The 21,546-nt window shown below is 40.7% G+C and overlaps 2 protein-coding genes across 2 annotated transcripts; one reads left to right on the top strand and one right to left on the bottom strand.

Moving 5' to 3' along the window:
• Window positions 1–876: 876 nt before the first annotated feature.
• Window positions 877–2,080, bottom strand: LOC104443140 (ethylene-responsive transcription factor ERF025). Its single transcript, XM_010056487.3, has one exon. It carries the CDS (start codon window positions 1,984–1,986, stop codon window positions 1,192–1,194), a length of 795 nt encoding a protein of 264 aa, XP_010054789.1. The 5' UTR covers window positions 1,987–2,080; the 3' UTR covers window positions 877–1,191.
• Window positions 2,081–12,977: 10,897 nt separating this feature from the next.
• LOC104441801 (protein DETOXIFICATION 49) lies at window positions 12,978–14,826 on the top strand. The gene has a single exon (XM_010055033.3). It carries the CDS (start codon window positions 13,092–13,094, stop codon window positions 14,583–14,585), a length of 1,494 nt encoding a protein of 497 aa, XP_010053335.2. The 5' UTR covers window positions 12,978–13,091; the 3' UTR covers window positions 14,586–14,826.
• The last annotated feature ends 6,720 nt before the right edge of the window (window positions 14,827–21,546 follow it).

The raw sequence follows: 21,546 nt of genomic DNA, 5'->3' as shown, positions 1-21,546 counted from the left end.
AATAATTAATCTTGCCATATTGCAAGTTGGTCTAAAAGATGAGCTAACTTACCATTATTAGCACGAGTCCTTGAAAAGACCCAGAGAAATTCCGGGGTGTGGGGAGAAGATAAAAGCTTCATAATAACATACCCAAAGACAGATGGAAAAGAAAGGTTGGAGAGAAATCCGCCGCGACGTCTTCTTAGACAAACGATGAGAGAAAAGTTCAATCATTGATGATCAGGACATTATATGCATCGTTTAAATCTCAGTCCCTGACATCCCTACATCCATTCTTTTAAGGAAAAAAAAAACTCTTAACGTTTTTTCATGGTCTAATGGGACCATTCTTGAGAGATTTGACTCATGATAGTTCCCAAATTCCGGAGAGAATGCAAAATTTCGTCGTCACGTTGGTATTGTTATCTTCCATTCCGTGCGCGCGCGAGAGAGAGAGAGAACACCCAGAACCCAATTAGGCGACATCGTTTCTCTCTGTATGAACTAGTGTTAAATTGCTATTCTTGAAGTGGTTCTTTGTTCCGTAAAAAATAAATTAAAGTTCTTCACGTCTTCATTCAGACAAGATTCTAGTTTCCCATGAAGCTTCCACGAGCGTTCTCTTGAAAAACACACATGGGTCGCACTCAGAAGGCAGACATACGATCGTCATCACCAGCAGACTCCACATGAGGAAAGAAGAAAACTTCAGCGAGGAAACTAGTTCGGAATATCATAGCCGCATATGTAAAGGAAGACAAATAAAGAAAGAAGAGAGAGAGAGAGAACTGCAAAGCAGCACAAGCTACCGCAAAAGAAAATGTTCATAAAACGCCAAACCCAAACCCTAGCTCTTTAACTTTCCTTTGAAAGCTTCCTCCTTCAGCTGCTACCATCAAAATTTATCACTGCACTGCGACAATTTCTCCCATGCCCTGTAATTTTTCTCCTTTTTCTTCCCCACCTCTTTTGCTCAATGTAGTTTCCAGGAACAATCATGTCCTGGCTATCTAGTATTGAATATTGATCACTGTCGTTTTAGTCCACACACACACACACACATACACACACACACACACACACACACACACACACACACACACACACACACTCACAAGCCCTCTTAATCATCTGTGAAATTTTTCGTGTCGTTGGAGATGTTTAATTTGGTTGAGGAAGTTTTTGAAACACGCAACTGGGGAAACAATTTTAAGGGTAGCTCCACAAGCTTTCCATGTCGGAGTTGTCAGGCGAGTCGTCCGAGGGGGGCGAGCTTATTCTCGGCGGCGACACCATCATTCCCTCCGCCATGTCCACCAACAAGTTTGGCATATCGAACAGTGCCTCTTCGTCGATGAATTCGGCTTCCGGTGGTTTTGAGCTTAAATCAGGACGATGATCTTTCCTAGTCTTGCCCTCATCGCCTTCCTGACCTAACAATGCTGTATCATCGGTGCCGCCGCTCGTTTCCGCCTTCCTCGAGGCAGCGGCGGCAGCTGCTGCCCTTCGCACGTCGGTGGGCGCGGTGGATGCGGGGACCGGGTACGACTTCACCAAGTGCGGGAAGTTGAGGACCGCGTCCCCGCCTTTGAGGGCCAGGGCAGCCACGTCGTAGGCGGCAGCGGCCATCTCCGGGGTGGGGTAGGTGCCCAGCCACACGCGGGTCGTCTTGCGTGGCTCCCGGATCTCCGACACCCACTTGCCGCTCCGGCTCCGGATGCCACGGTAGAACGGGTGCTTCCCGCCAGAGGAGGCCGAGCCGGAGGGGTTGCTCCTCGGGGACGACCTCTGCAGATGCCTGGGGGAGGGGGATTTGCCCTTAGGGGACGGAGCATCGCCCGCGTAAGCAGGAAGGGAATGCGGGGTTTGGTCTAGCGCGTGCAGTGCAAGAGGAGGAGGCGGCGGCGGTGATGGCGACGGAAGCGGCTGCGGCGGTGGAGGGTCTAGCTCCGCTGATGATTGGACCACATGGGCCTCATACTTAGGAGAACTAGGGTCCGACATATGGATATAATTAAGGTAGAAGGAGAGAGGGAGATAGAGCGACCGCGAGAGAGCGAGAGAAGGAGAGGAGGACAGAGATCAGGAAAGGGATGACCTGGAGAGGGTAGGTCAAGTGAGCGAAGGTGAATATAGTTATATCTATATATATAACTCTATATATGTTATATATATATGTTGTTGTTAGTCAAAAAGGGCAATTAAAAGCGTGGGGAATTCGCGGGACACTCCCCAAATCGTGACGCCCAGTCACTCAGAAAGCTAGCCGGTCCTCCTTAAGCTTTTTTCTCACATGTTTCTTTTACTTGTTTTAAATCCCCCAATTTGATTTGCCTTTTCTGAAAGAACTTGATTTGCCGAGTGATGTGTGTGTGTGTGTTTCTTTCTTTGTGGGGGTTCTTTGCATCGTGGGCGATTGGAAGGACGACGGCCCCGATAGTGAGCGGCACGCGCATTGAGCACACATTAGGATCGAGTTCGATACGGGGGATTAGCTGTAATCCGAAGGGCACCCATTTTGCGGGGGTTCCTTTCGATCGACTTCGCTGTATCGATTGATTGTATTACTTGATTATCTTATGGTATTAATTTTATCGTATAAAGCCGCGGTTTTGATATTTTCCACAGTGAGGGGAAGGTACGGTTTTTGTCAAATTCTTGGTGGGTGCTCGATGACTAGAGCGCGGTGGAACCCCGCTAGGGTCATCCTTAGCACTTGGCTCTCTCTATTTAGTGTCAAGAATATGTCAACTCAATACCAAATCGCTCATGGTATAGGGGAGACCGCTCAACAGTTAATTTATGGATTGAATTCACTGGCAAGCATAATTCAGTTAATCGTCATCTCGCTTGCTGTTTTGTTCTTGAGAGAGAGAGAGAGAGAGAGTGGGGCCCGAGGGGCAGGAGGAGAGGGACAAGCGTGGTCATTAGAGGAGTTGGTATCGAAGAACCAACTTAACATTAAAGATATTAAGACATTCGAATTTTGGATCGAAGTCTCTATGTGAGTATGTTTTGGTTGGCATTGCACCTTGGACCACAACTCATCCGTCGATTTTTTTAACGTCGGCCGGTCGTGTCCTTTTACATGGAAGTCAAAGGATATGGGGCCGTTCCTTTGACGCGAATTGATGAGTTTTCGATAGTAACTTGGAGGGGATTAATGTTGGATCATGATTGATTTACTCATCCAAAACAATTTATACGACGGGCTGTCTTTAATGGAACGCATCAATTTCTTGCTAAGAAGCCCGCAAAGGGGTTGTGATGCCACTGTGCAAATAGCGGATACGTTGGATATGATTGGGATCACAAGTCATGGGTTGATCGGTGAGAACCTCCTCTATTCATGGGGGCCAATTAGAATGGCATTCATAACCGCGCACGATATTGATAACTCCAACAGGTCATAACATAATCACACTACTTCTGCAATTATGACTGCGAATCACCTAACAAAAAAAAAAAAAAAAAAAACACTTATCACCTCTCTTGCGGCATGGACATGATTGATTAGTCACTTCATGAATTGTGAGACAAGCGGGTCATTGATTTACTACCACTTGCGAAAGAAAACGAGTACTCCATTAGTGGCGAATGAAAAATCACAAAATCCTTCACTGGTCGGATCGGCCGGATCATATTTAATAATGCCTAATAATTCCATAATCGACATGCCTCTCTTTACCTCGTGCTCATTGGTTCATTTCAAGGGTTTTCCCTGTTCCAAAAGCAGCTGCGGCTAGGCTTCAAAGAAACTAGGCCGGTTAGTGATAGTAACTAAACAATTGAGCTCGGGGGCTATCTTTCTTGATTAAACTGCTTTGTTATCTCGAGCCCCCGGATGGATCGGAAGCACATGCATCAGCGCAGACGTGTCAAGACAAGCTCAGATGGTGTCCCCTCCCTTGCCCTTCATGTGGAGAACCAGTGCAATGATGACCCGGAATCGAGAGCACTGCCCAGGATATTATTACTCGATCCAGGTCAAGATATTCCCTGAATTAGCATGGCTTGGTCATCAAGGGACTGGACGAACTGGAAAAGAAAATCGTGTATTGCTAACATAGAGTCTGGTCAATCCAGCACATGATTGGGTTTGAGACTAAACATATGTACATGCTACATTAAACCACTTTATATAGGCATAAATGAGATAGTTCCTATTATTGGTTTTGAGCACCTAAAGGTTGGGTGTGTTGGTAGCAAGAAGTAGGTTAGGGCCCAAGCCAAACCCACGAACTATTTTTTTTGACTAGGGACTATGATGTGGCACTCAATCACCACATGGGTGCTTAAAAGAAGTAGGCTTAGTCCTAACTATAGCAACTGCTTTTGGGTCCACTCTCTTGCTCCCATCGACTCACTTACTCGCCCAAAACCACATCTTGACTTCTGCCTTTGTTTCGATACTTGAGGAGAAGGGAAAAAGAGAAAGGGAAAGGGAAAGGGAAAGGGAACTACTTTTTTTTTTTTTTAATATATTTACTTTTGGGTTGAAAGGGAAAGAGGAATTGACATGGGATTTCTTGAGATGGTCGAGTATATAACTTGCGTATTGACCTTGATTATATATTCGATTTGAGTGAAATTTACTCTATTTGAAAAAATAATGTTTATGAAACGAGGCCCTTTAATTGTATTGAGTCAATGTCTCTCAATGCCGATTGTTATCGCCATGCATTACACACAACTGCATCTCGAACTGTTCATGTATCGTATTCACAACATTGAGTCACGACATTGAAGCATCAGATAGTCATGTACTTGGAGATTCTTAATATGCAAGATGAATGCTACAAGACAAATATAAGCTTAAAATAGATGTTAACTAATAGCTATAGATCTAATTAGCTCATATAGGGCATTGGTCCGGGCCTCTAGTTTGGAGCAAGTGCGGCCCAACTCAACCTAAACATATCCCCAAGTTTACATAGTTAGAGGAACTTAGAGTCAACTTTTTGTCGAGTCTTAGGAGGTTAACCACATAAAACTCGATATAAATATGGCGGCTTCGAGAGTCTTATAGTCTTAAATTATAGCTAGCTAGATGCTCGATAATGGCCCTACCACGAGCCTTCCTAGCGTTAGAAAACTCAAGGCAAACGCAGCGATTGAATTAGAATACAGTCTATTGAAATCTTTGAAATAGATTTCTTCGATGTGCGTAATTGTCTAAGATCAATCTAGAACCTACCCTTGCCACTACAAAATTTTGATTATTTTGGGGGGGTCCATGCAGAGCATACTTTGATATGCCTTGACTTCTTAGGGGAGACAAGAAGTCCATTATTATGTAGCCTCCCTTCTTTAGGTCTTGTAAATGGGTTAAACCATTGACTTTTGAGTGAAGCAAGGAGAGGCCTCTAGCCTCAATCAAGAAGAGAGCGTTTGTCTCTTGAAGTATATGATCGGGTCAACTGACAGAATGGGCTTCTATCATGTTTCTGAGATGCTGGACTAATGTTTTAGGCCTTGTACATAGCCCTTGGTCCTAGTAATTAGGCCTAATCATGGCTTGGTGGCTTGTTTGGCCCGACGGTCAAATAGGCGTAAACCCAGTCCGACAAGCTCGAGTAACAAAGTTAGGTCAAGCCGCACGCCCGTCCCCATGAGCCGGTACACTGGAGGGGCGAAAAGTTAAATATCATCCGTTTGGCGCACAAGTCCCTGCAAAACAAATCTCATGAAGCCCCAATATTTCAATGTAGTGCAAATACCTAAAAGAATCCACACGATAGCTTTATGAGTGGTGGCTGCACCAAAAACTAGATGATTTAGAAACCCCACTCTTGACCGACAATTGACATATCATTATCACCGACATACGATATAAGACAGATGGCCTAACTAAATATGTGTTGTCCTCCATGATACTCCATAAGATCAAACATATGAATCCTGTAATAAGACAAGCATCCGCCAATTTGTTTCGAAGTGGATAACCATATTTTTTGAGGCATATCGTCTAGCACTTGGTAGGTTTACCGAATTGAAGGACCTATTAGGGATCAAACTTCCTCCATAACCGAAGCTCACGAGATTCACGGTGAACTTTCCAAACATTCTTTTGCGCCCTCAGTTTGTTTGTCATATCCTATCGAGATTTAATTAGCCATGTGGTTCAGTACTTCCTCTCAGTGCTGTCTAAGTACGATTGGTGCAGTCGGTGTTTCCTCTCTTCGAGCAATAATTTCGAACGACAATAGTTAGGTTATGTCTTGTATTGTGCACATGTTTTCACTATTAAAATCATTCGCTTTTGTTTTGACTTTCGGCTCTGCTTTTCCTAGAGCATATGAGCCCCACTACCGAAAAATGTTATCTTCAATTTTCAGATATCCGGAGGGAGAGGCACTAGGAATTAAATATATCTCTTGGGTTAGGATCATAATACTGGATATATTTGGTATTGAAAATGACGTGCTGTTTGAATATTATTGTCAAATCGTCGCCCTTTGATCTGCTATCAATTTATATTTATTTCAATGGTTCCATTTATTTCGCAAAAAATTAATGATTTAGAAAATACTTAAAAAAAAAAAAAACTGATCGCTTTAACTACTTTGCGTATGATGAAAATATTTTTCTTTATTTGTTCATTCATTTTTGTGAGCAATCGGTGTGATCATTTTTAAGAAATTTTTTTCCAAATTGTTTATTTTCCACAAAACAAATGGAGCATAAATAAAGATTAATTCTCTTCTATCCTATATAGAAAAAGTTGGTAATAGCTTATGTTGGAGGCGAAGTAGCAACCACATTTAGTGTGCACTTTGGGAAAGGAATCACGCGGATTAGCTTATAATGAGTGCTGAAAATATCTTAAGTGGGAAAATGGAGTAGAAAGAGCAAACTTTCGATAAATTATTAAGCCGACCATAGTTTTGCGGAGATTTTCATTATAGCTCAGTAGATAGTCTAGCTCCGTCGTCCTTTTTTAGTTCCAAGGTCAACATTCTCTAACTACCGGGAACAATCAAATTCTCGCATCCCATCATTCGTGATTCTGTGTTGCTCATTCAACGTTTATCCAACTTAGGGGCGCAACGAAATGAGTTTTTCTTCTTTTGCAAGGAAAAAAGACAAAAAGAGAAAAAAAGATAGCGAGGATGGAGATTTTGTTTTGTATTTTTTAAAGGAATTTAGCAAACTCTAGAGCCAGTGAAGTGGCCGGAACTCTTTATTTTGATGTGCCGAATATCTTACTCAAACCATAGAATACCAATTATTGCAAGTAAACTTGGAGACTATGTTAGAGACCACATAAGCAGAACCTTATCTAATGCATGGCTGATAAGGCGATTCATCATGGATAGTGCTCCAACAGAGGGTTTGGAGATTCCATGTTGTCTGCAATCCAAAAAGTCACTATCGATATGCATGTTACAAAAGAAGTAAACGCGTTTTGACACATTCAAAGTCAATTTTGATACTGTGCAAACACTTGCTGTTGATTTGAATTTTCTATAATGTGAAAAAAGGCAAGTGAACGGGTCAATAGGGCGTTTGCATAACTAAACAAAGATCTATATCTCATTAATTCGAAATCTCCGGTCTTCTACGTCTAAGACCTTGAATATCACTAGGCCGATGTGGAGGAGTGCGCCCTTAAGGTCGCCCAGAAAAGTGGACGAGTCGAGATGCATAAAAGTTGATAAAGACCGTCGATGGAAATTTCAGTTGTATAATTTCTTTTCACGCAATTCGCCTCACCTACAACCATATAATTCTACAGTACAAATGCTATTTAGCGGGCGCACTTTTCACGATCACAAAACGGCCTTTGACCGTCTAATTCCTTTTAAAAAGTTCATAAATGAAACACGAGGTTATACGCTAATACATCAGAGGTGTTGCTCTCAAGTCTCAAGAATGAGCTAGTGACGGTCCTCGCACGTTCAAAGACTTGGCTTTAAAAAAAAAAAGGTATACGTCTTCATCACAAAATTCTGTGACCAGTTGGGAGTAATTATCAAAGCGAGAATTAGGGCTTCCAGAAACCTCACCAGCTTTTAGCTCTCTTTCCATTTTCTCATGTGTGAACGGCTGTCACGGTCCAGATGATTAAGACGACAATTGCTGCCCTCAATGCTCTAACACCCACAAATTTTGTTTTAGCCGATTTTTGACTATTGACACTAAGACGCAAGAAAGTGAAAAAGAACGAAGCGCACAGCACAGAGCACGAGCTACCAAAGACTCGTTAAAAAATGACCCGCCAATCGCTCCGTTGCAACTGCTCAAAGCATGGACCCGGGTCCGCACGGATCGGGGGTGCGGCTCAAGCGATCAACGGTTAATCCAAGCGAGGCTTCCCACGAAGGTCGATGCAGACGAGCTGGCAAGGGAGAGGGCACCGATTTGAAGTCGTCGTGATCGGGACCGGGGGGCGGTGCCTTGGGGGTGGAGATGGCGATCGCTAATTGATTGACCGAGTCCTTGATTACGAGTCGGCAGTGGACTCAGCAGCGTCTCCAAAACTCATATCCGGAAAAAGCCAGAGTCGACGAAATTGACATACTTGCTCGTCTCCCACCTTTTTGAATTGTCGCAAACCATGGAAGCTTCACCCGGATCTTCTTTCCTTATTCCTTACGCGTTTATGTGTGTAGAAGGATCTTTTCTTTCTCCTAATTTTCGAGTTCACAAACGATTCCCACTTACCGCAAAGTCCAGTCAAACCTTCTGTTTAGGCTTTTTAGTTGACTGAAAGGCTCGATTGATATGATTGTTGGCGCCAGTGAATTTGGATTATCCTGGTGAGGGTTTCCAGCTGTATTTCTGAATTTTTATTTTTTTATTTTTAATGGGTAGATAGAGATCCATTTTATTTCCGGCTGAAACTGTTTTATTCGCATCGTTTTCCCACTGGCGGAGGCAAGATGATAAACACGAGTCGCAACTTGAAACAAATGTGAGGCATGCAGAGCGACAGCTCTCGCTTTTATCATTTGTCGTTCATATACTTTAGCACTTTCCCATATTTCACAAATTCTCTAATTGAGTCTTTACGATACTTAGCCCGACCACGTTAAACTATTTAGCAAAAAACAGAAGTTGCAAGAAAAATTGAATTCATCCACGCCATTCAGAAAAAAAAGGAAGTGCAGAATTCTTTTCCAACTTGCTGTTTAGTGGAAAGTCAATGCAAAGCACGTTCACTTTAGACCAACTTTGCACTTGGACGTGCAGACTAATTCTCATATGATGGGACTACAAGTGCAACAAATTGGTTTTACCTAAAAATGAGCATGTGATTTAATTTATAATCTCTGTAACTTTGCGCGTCACATGCAGTTTCTCCTTATTGCAAGAAAAATCAAACACTATTTGAGATGACTTCTACTCTTTAATCTATGGCTTTTCATAAGCTTTTTACATACACGCAACTCTTAAATTTTATTTAGCATGAAGCGCTCGAAGTTGCTTAAAACGGTACAAATATGGATAGGTTACGTCCAGAAAATAGCTATGAAAATAGAAATTTTTTTTCATCAATTGTCGAAATTTAGAAAGGAACTCGTGAGGGAAAACTAGAAGTAGCTGATAATCCCCAACAAAAAGGAAAGGAAGGAATATGTTGAGTCCACACTCATAATGACGAGAACCTGTTCAGAAGCACAATTGACAGAAAGAGAGACTAGTTTTGATATTAGTTTTACATTGTTTGATTATATTTTCAAAATTTGATCTTAATAAGTGGAGCCCTTTGATCCCTAAATACCACCTTAATGATATCCACGATGGAGATTTTTGTAAATGGAGGATAGTATTAATCGCATAATATTTTGTTTCAAGAAAAAAAAAACATGTTTTTATGGAGTTTATAAAGTGCGCGTGACATCGCTTGATAGTCCTATACAATTGTTTGGTCAATTTATATTGAGCTTAGCACATTTGGTACGGTAATTTAATGTGGTTGGATGGTCAGCTTAGGTAGGTATTCTAATAATGATATGTGACTGATGCACCTATTATAGTGCATACTGTAAATGGCCTACAGGCCTTTCCCCCCTCTTCATCATATACACTCATGACTTCTCCATCCATTAGGGATGATCACTTCCAAGTCCAAGTTGAAATCTGACCAGGAGGACTAGTTCCCAAAAATCGGAATTGGGGATTGGACCGACGGCTTAGTCCGGTCTAGTTTCGATCTTGTCCAATAGAATCGATCATTTTTTTTCCACTACTTAGAACTAGACTGAGATAGTGTTTAGTTCATATTTTACTAATTAGTATATTTAGTTGTTCGGTCTAGTCAGATTCCCCCTTGGAATCAAGAATCGAATTGCGAATTTAGTCATAAACCTTTTAATTTTATCAATTGATTCTTAAATATTTTCACATTTTGTTAATTAAGCTCATCCAATCAATTTTAGGTGCAAATCACTGACATGGACATTGGCTATCTTATGTGATACCGTTGGCGTTAAAGTAAACAATTTTTATTAATATTTAATGAATTTTGATTTTTTTTAATTAATTTTATCTTCTTTTTTATTTTCTTTTTGTAACCCTCAGCCGGCAAGGTCACTAGTGGCCTAGTTTGGGTGACGATGTCAAAGCTCTCACAGATATAGGTGAGAGCTTCTAGGTTCTCGCCTAGATCCAGGCAAGGATTGCAACCCTCACTCTTTTGTTGATGAGGGTGCGGAGGTCCTTGCCCTCACCCTCACCAATTAAAGGGCATGGGTCACAGGATGAGAGTTGTGGCCCTTGCTTATGGCTGGCAAGGGCAGTGATGCCTTGCCTAGGGTTAGAAAACAAAAGGAAAAAGAAAAAGAAAAGAGAAAATTTAAATAAAAAATAATAAATTTTTTGAAAAATTGAAAATATTTTAAAAAATTATCATTGTCAACGCCAACGGTGTCATGTAGGACAACCAACATCGACATCTACAATTTCTTATTAAAATTTACTGGATGGAATCAACTAAAAAAAATATGAAATTATTTAGAACTTAAATGGTAAATTTACAAGATTTATGATTGAACTGATGAAAGTACAATAAATTTAGGGTTTTTTGGATTATTTTCCCAATCTTAATACATCATGTGAGCACAAGAAGATGCCTAAAAGTTGGAAGGATCACTATGATCCCCTATCTGGCCCCAATAATATTCAAATTGGGCCCTCATGACTAAACCCTAATAATCTGTCGGGCAACTTGGGATCAAGGTGTACATCGTACTGTAGAGAGGCGTTGTGAGTCTCTAGCAAGTTGTAGATTAGACCTCAACTTGGTATGTATCAATTATTCCCACTTTGGAGATGGTGGGCTTTAAATACTCACAGAAAATAGGACATTTCGGTAGCATTACGCGAAATTTGAATTGAAGACAGAAGACATATGGCTGGTGCGGCTCCCAAATTGCACTTAAAATATTGACCTAGGAACAAACTAAACATAGCTCGACATGGGGGAGGAATAAAGAATGCTTATGTTGCTGTTCAATTATGTTAAGCTAAGGTCCAATAAAAATTACCAAACGGCAGTGGGATAATTACATAGAGGGCCCCTTTGTCAATCTTTTTAAAAGATTGATGGGTGCGAAAAAAAAAGTTATATCTGGTCTGTGCATTAGAAATTGATCGGAAATACCGTTCATTGTCTAAATGTTTGCTTGCAACCCTTTTCAAATGGCGCCGTGCGCACCAGAATATTTAGGTGTTCTCGAAGCGCCGCATGCCCTTACGTTAATCAAGTACTTGAAGTGCGACAGAGTATTTTCTTTCTTAATCCACCCCACTCCCCTTACTATAATCAAAGCTAATTGGACCCAAAATAAATAAATAAATAAATCAAAGCTACTTGCGTCCAAATCGTAGACACCATGCACCCACGTCCAACTTACGAATATCGAAACTTATGAATCCGCGACAAGCATCCCCCTCTCCTGGTACAATGAACCTACTCGAATAATACCAAAAAGTGACGGTCTCCATCTTTGTCTCGAAGCACGACCCGTATAATATTATTTTCGATTTGTGTGAAGCACATGTCTAATTCGTAGGAAGTAAGCTTTTGATAAGGACTTCCGTTTGATAATTCAATGCTATGTTTGGATGCGTTACTTATTTTAACGTGTCGATACTTATATGCCATGTCCCTTCTAATTGGAGATAGAGTTTTTCTTCTCTCACTCCTGAGAATATCTCTGAATTTTACTTTCAAAAGTTCAGACGAAGTAATTTTAAAATATACTTAGGTCTACAACTTTCAAATATAGATATTAACGAATCCACGACAACATCCCCCTCTCCTGGTACAATGAACTTGCTCAAATAATCCCAACAAGTGGCGGTCTCCATCTCTGCCTCACGAAGCACGAACCACAAGACGTAGTTTCGGAACTGGCCGAGAATGTTTTTCACTTGGTCGAAGCACTACCGGGCTTTTCCTTGCATAAAGTTAATCCTGCTCTTCTCAATTCCCGCAGCTACCGCTGTTTTCGATGGCGTTTGCTCTTGAAAAAGTGCCGATTAGGGCCAATTCGGGTTCAGATGCACCGAAAATTACGTCTTCGTATTCCACGGTACGGAGTATATGGTCCCGGCATCTACAGCAAAAACCGCCACCGAAATTCTTAAATATGCGGAACATGTGGAAGTGGTTGTGTGGCCTTCGACAACGTTCTTCATGACTTCAATGCGCGAATGGAATTAGAAGGGTGCATTGATAAATGAAAATAAATAAAAAGAAGTCAATCTGTTCCGAAATACCTTTTTTTTTTTCAAGAAGAAGACGGGGTGACGTGGCCGGTCAAATGGTATGAAAGGAATTTCAGTGTGGACTGGGATACCTTGTTGATCCTGTCAAATTGCCTTTTTCTTTTTCTCTTGGAGTTTTGTAATTAGAAAAGTCATAATTATTGCCATTTACGAATTTCCGAAAAATAAATGTCCTGGGCGAATCCCCAGCACGTCCTGCTTTATAAATCTGGCTTCGCTCTTTCACCGTCCCGAAGACTCTCTCTCTCTCTCTTCTCTCTCTCTCTCGCATACACATACAGACATCCAATCCTTCCTCCTCCTTCACCCGCTGTCCCTCAGCAGACAAACATTCCTCATTTCCGACCAGATCAGATTAAGGCGAGCCCGCCATGTTGGCACCCCTGGTCTCCAAAGACTCGACATCGCCGCAGTGGAGGGATCAAGAAGATCCTAGTGCCGAGGATCCCGGCAAGACCAGCCTTGGCGTCCTGCTCAAGGAGGGCCGGTCCTTGTCTGCGATAGCCGTCCCGATGGTCTTGACCGGCCTCCTGATCTACGCCCGCTCGGCCATCTCGATGCTCTTCCTCGGCCGCCTCGGCGACCTCGCCCTCGCTGGCGGGTCCCTTGCCATCGGCTTCGCCAACATCACGGGCTACTCTGTCCTCTCTGGCCTCGCCATGGGTATGGAGCCCATCTGTGGCCAGGCCTTCGGGGCTGGCCGGTACAAGGTTCTTGGCCTCACCATGCAGAGGACTATCCTTTTGCTCCTCCTAACTTCAATCCCCATCTCTGTCCTGTGGCTCAACATGAAGCCAATCCTCCTGTATTTTGGGCAGCAAGATGACATCTCGTCTCAAGCTCAGCTATACATCCTCTGCTCGCTCCCTGACCTTGTCGCGCAGTCGCTCTTGCACCCACTGCGCATATACCTCCGCTCACAGTCCATTACAATGCCGCTTACCTTCTGTGCTGCTCAGGCTATTATCCTCCACGTCCTTATCAATTACCTCCTCGTCAATGTGCTCGGCCTTGGGATCAGAGGCGTTGCGCTCGCTGCCGTCTTGACCAATATCAATCTCGTGGCATCGCTGATCCTTTACGTACTAATCTCCGGCGTGCATAAGAACACGTGGGGCGGGTTCTCGTCGGAATGCCTCAAGGGGTTCAAGTCCCTCGTGGACTTGGCGGTCCCTAGCTGCATCTCAGTCTGCCTTGAGTGGTGGTGGTACGAGATCATGATCTTGCTATGCGGGTATCTGTTGAATCCCCGAGCCACCGTTGCCTCCATGGGGGTTTTGATCCAGACAACCGCACTGGTATACATCTTCCCGTCCTCACTGAGCTTCAGCGTGTCGACGAGGGTCGGGAATGAGCTTGGGGCGGGCCAGCCCGACAAGGCAAGGCTGGCGATGAACGTGGGGCTCGCTTTTAGCTTTGTGTTGGGGTTCGCTGCTTTGGTGTTCACTACGATGGTAAGGCACACGTGGGCGAGGATGTTCACACAGGATACTGACATTGTGGCCTTGACCTCCATGGTCTTGCCCCTTATAGGGCTGTGCGAGCTTGGGAACTGCCCGCAGACGACGGGGTGCGGCGTTCTCAGAGGGACTGCGAGGCCGAAGATGGGGGCGCACATCAACTTGGGTTGCTTCTATCTGGTCGGCATGCCAATCGCCGTGTGGCTGAGTTTCTTCTTGGGGTTCGACTTCAAGGGGCTGTGGCTCGGGCTATTGGCGGCGCAGGGCTCGTGCGTCGTGACCATGTTGCTTGTCTTGGTCCGGACCAACTGGGAAGGCGAGGCACGGAGAGCCCAAGAACTCACTAGAGAAAATGCGACCACCGTAGATGGCGATCACGATCAGCATGATAGCGCAAGTCAATGATGGAGGTCTCACGAGGACGGCAAAGAAGATGAGACGTCAAGGCTATTGCCATAAAGAGAAAAAGAATTTAGGGGTAGATCATCGACTGACCACCTTTATTTTTTGGTTCAATTTCTGGGTGCGACCCTAGAATTAATGGATTTTATGATATTGGTTCGCGAAATCTACAGATTATGGACCAACTTAATGTGTTCGGGGAGATGTGAGAGAGGAACGGTCGGACATTTTTTTTAATTAGTAACTCAAAATTTTGCGTAGTGAAATAGAAATTAAATTATTTTCTATTGTCTCCCTAATGTCTTTCATCTCTACATTAGGGAGACATGTTGGTCTCTTTTGCTGTTTGGCTAGTTGCCTCTTCTTCTGGCTCATCACATGGATGTAATAGTAAAACATGCACTTAGTCACTTTGGGTACAGACAGAATTCTGTTGAGGCAAATGTCCGGTGTTTCACGTTCTGTTTTTTAGCTTGCAGTTATCTGAATTTGGGGGGCCCCTTAATAATATATAGGATCGAAATATTATTTAAACGAGGCCAATAATTGCACCGATTTGGTTCAATCGATGCGGGCTTAGTGTTAAAAAGTACTCGGAAGTGTTCATTTGAGGCGGTCATCTCTCATTTGATACGGGACTTGAGTACATCGCGGTGTTAATAAGCGTCGAATATGGTCTGCCAATTAGTTATTTTAATGCTTAGTACACCTCATTTAGTATATTGACATATAGCCCGATTTTAAAGCTCCTAATACTACTCAATGACATCTAGTGACGATGTGGCTTTTTCATTCCAAATGCACCGTTGATGACACATTTTGGGATGTAGTCGAGTTGAATCGATATAATGTTAAACTCAAGCTTGATCGTATGCTTGGCCCGTGAAACTTTACAGGAGCTCAATTGATTTTTAAAATTTTTACTCGAATAAGAAACTGAGATGCTCGAGCTTCGTTCAACTCAACTCGATTATAATCAATTTATATCGGTGTTGAGCTTGTTCTCGATCTTAAATAGTTGGTACAATGTGGGTGCATAATATTATTTTAATGAATTTTGAGTTTACTTTATTATTTTTATTTTATATTATGACTGTTAACATTGTTTTAAACAATTAAGCAATAGAAATTCTATTAGACTCGTGAGCCTGTCGATTTGAGTAGTCGCAAGCTTCAGGACAAACCTGAATATAAAATTCAAATAGTTATGGTATTCGAATTATGGTACACTAATTTGATCTAAAATATAGCTTTTGCCACCATTAATTTGCTTAGAGAATACAATACCAAATACACAGTAAATATATTCACTTTAAATTTCCCCCACAAATTGATAAATCTTAATAAAATTTTTGAGTCATGAAAATGTTGTTATTATAGATAAACAAAACATACATAATGTACAAACTCAACATATTTTTGAAGTGTAATATTGTATATTAATTACCAAAGTAATCACACCCAATTTTACCCCTACTAGAAAAAAAAATTATAGACTTGTCCTCGAGCAAGTTCGAGCTCAACTCAACAAGATAATGGAGTAGCTTGAACTCGACTCGAAATTAGGGCAAGTTGACCTCCCATAATCATCTACCTAAGTCACCAGCTACTCACTAGTTGCTTGACTCAATTTCACCCCTACATAACAAATAGACTCCGTTAAACGGGTGGATTGGGTCAGGATTTTGTCAAGTTGAAAATTATCATATCCAAATCAACCCATTTAATCTGTTTTGATTCATTTTTATGTAATGCAAATCTAGCGATACATACCCGACTTATATTGTTAAAACACTTCCATATTAAATTTAATTTAGGAAAACTTATACTCAAACTGAGGTGAGTGCATGGAGTAAGCGAGAGCAAGAAATAGTCATTGGTAGAAACTAAATAAGTCGTGAACCCATATAACACTCATATTATTTGAACTCTACTATTTTAAACTCATTTATGACTTATTTATTGAATATGACTAATGGATATAATAGCTTAGTCCATCAAATATGGGTTGAGAAATGGGTTTGACTTATTTTTATGAGCCTAATAACTACTGAGATTTGCCACCCTTTTCACATGGAAAGAAAGAGGTGGAGGATTCAAATCCTTAGCTTCTAGAGGGGTTGGGGGTGTTGACGATTTAGTTTCAGGACCGGATTTTACCTTTTCTGCCCTGTAGGGAGGCAAATCAAATGTTTGAAGATGAGTATTAAAGTATGAATAAAGTAGAAATGACAAAAAAGAAGGAGGAGCCTAATAACAAGTATCTATGATCGGTTATAGAAGCTGACTCTCTACACTGGTCATAGTGAATGGATGAGGATTTTCCACTACTAGTCGACTTAATAAAATTCAAATAATTGCTTCATCTTCCAATTAGGGGGAGCCAAGTTCAAGAGCTTCTTAACTCCATGTACTTTTTTTTTTTTCACGTAATGTTGGCATGACTACATTTATATCTCGTACAAACTGAATGGTAGAAAAAAAAAATTGATCACTCATGAAAATATTTATACATAAGTTGTTATTGATAATGACAAAAATAATTACTGAATAATCATTTCAAACGACATAAATAATAATTATTAAGTAAAATAAACGAAGTGTAAATAACTTGTTTGTCCTTGAGATGATGGGATCGTTAGTGGTAGGTGATCCACGTGTGCAAGAAAGAGGAGCCAATCTTGCCTCCACTCGCGTAATGACGGGTCTAAAGGTTTTCTCTTCCTTAATTATCTTTGCCCCCAGTTTATGTCCGTATGTGTTGGACTTAGAAAAATGAGGATGACATAGGTCAAGTCGCAATTTTCGACGGTCGCCGACATCACATCCGTACAGATCCACAGATTTACTGCTCCATATTCAACTCGATGAAGCCACGACAGTTGTCTTCGTTATAGGAAATATATTTATTGAATAACTACCGGTGGACATATTAGACGGCTGTCGGGTAAAAGAAGAAAAAAAGAAAATAGGCATGGATGTTCAACCTATTCTTTAAGAAGAGGAGAATCACACGATGTTCTAACCATCGCATCAAGGTGTAGGTGGTATCATAATTGTGGGGAATGTATAACCGGGTTCAATGGCTTTTCTTGCGTTCACATGTGCTTGTGTCAAATTTAACGTGTTGGATCCTCACCATCATCGGTCCCGCAAATTACTCAAGATGTCACTTTTGAGCAAGAGAGACAGCCTGTTGTCGGAAAAAGTTGTCCAATTAATCTTAAACCAATTTATACGATATCAATCCAATCATAAATTATTCCACTTTATCAATTTAATCCTAAATCTCAGTGCAGACTTCTAACGTGATCCTTTCCCCTAATTTTCATTAGAAACTTTTGACATGTCGGTGTGTCATGTAAGATGGCGATGACTGAACTATTACTTCAGCATTTTCCCGTGAAATTTGATCGGAAGGGCTACATTGAAATTTCGTAAAGATTAAGGACTAAACTGGAAAAATGGAAAAGTTAAGGACTTGATTAATATTCCTATAATAGGTCTAAGATTGATTGAGTAATTTTCTCCAAAAATTATTTCTTTCTTTATTTTATTTTATTTAGAGCATATGTTTCCTAGGGGTGTGCAACGGAAACTGCCCGAACCGGGACCGGACTGGACCGGACCGGACCGGCCGGTTTTGGGCGGTTCCCACGATCGGCGGTCCGGTTCCCGGTTCCAAGGTGGGAACCGGACCGACCGGACCGGACCAATTTTTATATATATAATTTATATACATATAATATATAAACACATATAATATATTAATATTATATATAAAATTTGTTGTAATCGGAATTGCAATTGAGGTAACAACCTCTTATGTGGCCAAGAGACCACCAAAGCTCTTAGAAAACTTATTTATTAGTTTTATCTTCTACTCGATGTGGGATAAGGCTCTAGGAGTTCCTCATGCTCACTCTCTCTCTTGCTCCCCTCACTTGCAAACGGAGTCCGACATCAACTAAACATTTAAAGCATAGAAGAGAGATTGTCTATAAAACCTAAGTCAAGCACATATTTTACTCAAATTGTTCATGGCTTTTATGCTTAAAATTAAGAGTGAAACACATAAATTATGATTAATATTCACGCAAGTGAAGTTTGAATATTTTGCACGTGAAAACACGTATGAGTAATTTTATTAGATCGCCCAAGAACCGAATTGAATTGATCGGTCCGGAGCATGGTCGTTCTTTAATGAATGGTCGTTATTTAGTGAAAAAAAAAAGTGCCGATCCTATTGGACCGAACCGGACCGGACCGGAACCAATGGTCCGGTCCACGGTTCCCAAAATTGGGAACTGGTTTTCCCGGTCCGGTTCCCGGTTCCACCTTGGAATCGGACCGAACCGGGAACCGATCACCCCTAATGTTTCCTCTATTTAGTTTTGTCGAGTATAAAAGTCACACAATGGAAAAAATACAAAAATTTGACGTGTAATTTAATCGTGCATATTTAAACTCAATAAGAAATTAGAGGGTTTTTCTTTTAATTTTACTTTGAAGAATTAGATCTTTCCACATCTTCTAGTACTTCCTCTTTCTATAATATCGTTGTCTTGCATTGAATTATGGTGCGGGTTATGAAACACCAACACTCTTTTAGAGCTTTCGTGTTATGTCGGACATTTTGATACGTGTTCAACACTCTCCGACATTCTTCAAAATTCTTTGATATTCAGAAAATTTGATATCTAGTCAACTTTTTCGATATTCTTCAACACTTGAGTTCTGAAATTCGATATGCATATTCATAATTTCGACATGCATGTGGTCAATTTTAAAAATTTTCATTAAATGATGGGTCAAAATGTAAATATGTAAAATAATAAAAATAATGAAAATAATAAAGGGAGAAAGAATAAAAATATAGTATTCTCTTTTCTTCTGACTTTCACTTCCCATAACACACAATTCACCTCTCGGGTATTTTCTCTTCTTTTCCGACACACTCTAATATGCGAGTTTAGAAAGTGAATTGCTTGCTTTTTCTTCATCAAGTTTGATCGATTATTGAAATGGAATTGAATTTGTCAAATTGAAACAATGAATGATAGTAACAAATAGTCGATTCATGTTTTTAGTATAAATTCATTCTATACTCTTTTATTATTATTTATTTATTTGTGAATTTGAATGAAATTAATTTGATTAAGATAATCATAAAAATGATAGTTTATCATGTATATATGGAATATACAACATTCCTTAATGTGTCGAAATTCTATATTTTTGAGAAACAATGTGTTGACGTGTCGTGTCGTGTGTTGCGTGTTAGTGTCGATGCTACTTAGGGTGTGGAAGACAATACAAGAAACTTTTCAGAATTATAAGTTGAAAGGGAGGATCGGCTTCCTATTTGAAGTGATTTTTATTTGTTTTTATTCTTTGCTAGATTAGAGTATGGCCCAATTCATGCAACTTTAATATTTCTATCCGAAACATTTGATGTTGGGGTTATCTCTTATTAGCTGTGGACATGGCTAATGATGGGTCTATGAGTGTGATATCCTTTGAGCTAGCTTTTGGAATGAGAGAAGCCAAAAACTACCCATTATTGATAAAAGTTTGTCAACAAGTATGAATCCAACTCTCACATAAGAGACTTACAGGTTGTGGAAGAGATCGGTGGTTGGTGGTCGGTGGTCGGTTTATAAGTGTGATAGAAAGTCTCACATTTTGAGTTAGTTTTTAGGATAAAAGAGGCCTAAAATCATCCATGATTGGTCTTAGAGCCTAGGTTGTCAACAAGTCTAGACCCAACAGTTACACGGGAGAATTATGGATCGTTGAGGTTGACCTAGGTTTGATGTGTGAGAGGAGATTGTTGAGGTTATCTAGAGCTAGTGGTTACTTTTTAAGCATGGGAGAAAAATCCATTTTAACTAGCTTTTAGGGTGAGAGAGATCGAAAACCTGAAAGTCTAAGTTGCCAATAAATTTAGGCCCAATAGTTGCACTTGAGAGATATGGATTGTTGTGGCTTCAATTTTAGGCTTAACATCGGTTGTAGAATGGATTGAAGGTTAATTTATAAGTGTGAAAGAATGTCTCATTCTTTGAATTAATTTTTAGAGTGAGAGAAGCTCAAGATTACCAAATATTTGAAACATCAGCACGATGTAGATATATAATTTTTTTTTTTCAATACAAACGGGGTCTTTCTGATAAATATTATGTTTCAACGAAAAGGATGCAGTCTTGACTACAACGCAGCATCGTGCGCTGGAAGCCGCCCCGACGATTCTCGAGGCTCGGAAATCTGTCCTTTTCTCGTCTTCATCCGTCGACTCTTCTTCTGGCGCCTTCCTTGTTGTTAGTTTTGAAACATCTTCGGTGTATTATTCTTAATAATTACTTTTTTCCTCCTCGATTTGACCTCTGATGTTTGTTTTAGATTAAATAATCTGTGGTGAGCACGTGAAATAAATCTCTCTCTTCAGCTGCCGGTTTGGCGGTGCCGGCAGTTCAATTAAATCCAATGAATTCTCCTCCTTTTTTTATTATAAAATTTATTTTTTGACCCTTTTGTGTTAGGTATAGGTTGAAAGCTAAAATTCTTCAAAGTTGACAGACGTTGCAAAAGTTGCGGATAAGTATATACTCTACGGACGACGAAGACGAATTCCCTCTTACAAATGGTCAAAGTTTGACATTCTCGTATGGCTTGCATATATTCGGAAAGGTGAGTTAGGATAATCTCATTACTACTAGTATTATTTATTTGTTTCTAATTGACTGAAAAGAAAAGCCTTTCTCCTTTTCTATTTATTAATCGATCGTGATACAAAGCGTAAGTAGGGTGAGGTATGCACACGACGCTTTATTCAAGGCAAGCTCCCCAAAGCAATAGAGCGAACCTTGCGAAATAAATTATGCCACAAAATGAAATTTAATTTAAAGAAAAGGGGAAAATGGGTTGAATCGGTCAGTGATTACAGCTTAATTTAGAACAAATT

Source organism: Eucalyptus grandis, chromosome 4 (genome assembly GCF_016545825.1).
Source record: "Eucalyptus grandis isolate ANBG69807.140 chromosome 4, ASM1654582v1, whole genome shotgun sequence".
In the NCBI taxonomy this organism is placed as follows: Eukaryota; Viridiplantae; Streptophyta; class Magnoliopsida; order Myrtales; family Myrtaceae; genus Eucalyptus; species Eucalyptus grandis.
Note: the sequence above shows the minus strand (reverse complement) of the source record. Positions and strands in the feature narration are given on the sequence as shown.

Bases quoted from the DNA above. Each gene is read 5' to 3' on its own strand.
- LOC104443140 (XM_010056487.3), bottom strand. From the start codon at position 1,986: ATGTCGGACCCTAGTTCTCCTAAGTATGAGGCCCATGTGGTCCAATCA.
- LOC104441801 (XM_010055033.3), top strand. From the start codon at position 13,092: ATGTTGGCACCCCTGGTCTCCAAAGACTCGACATCGCCGCAGTGGAGG.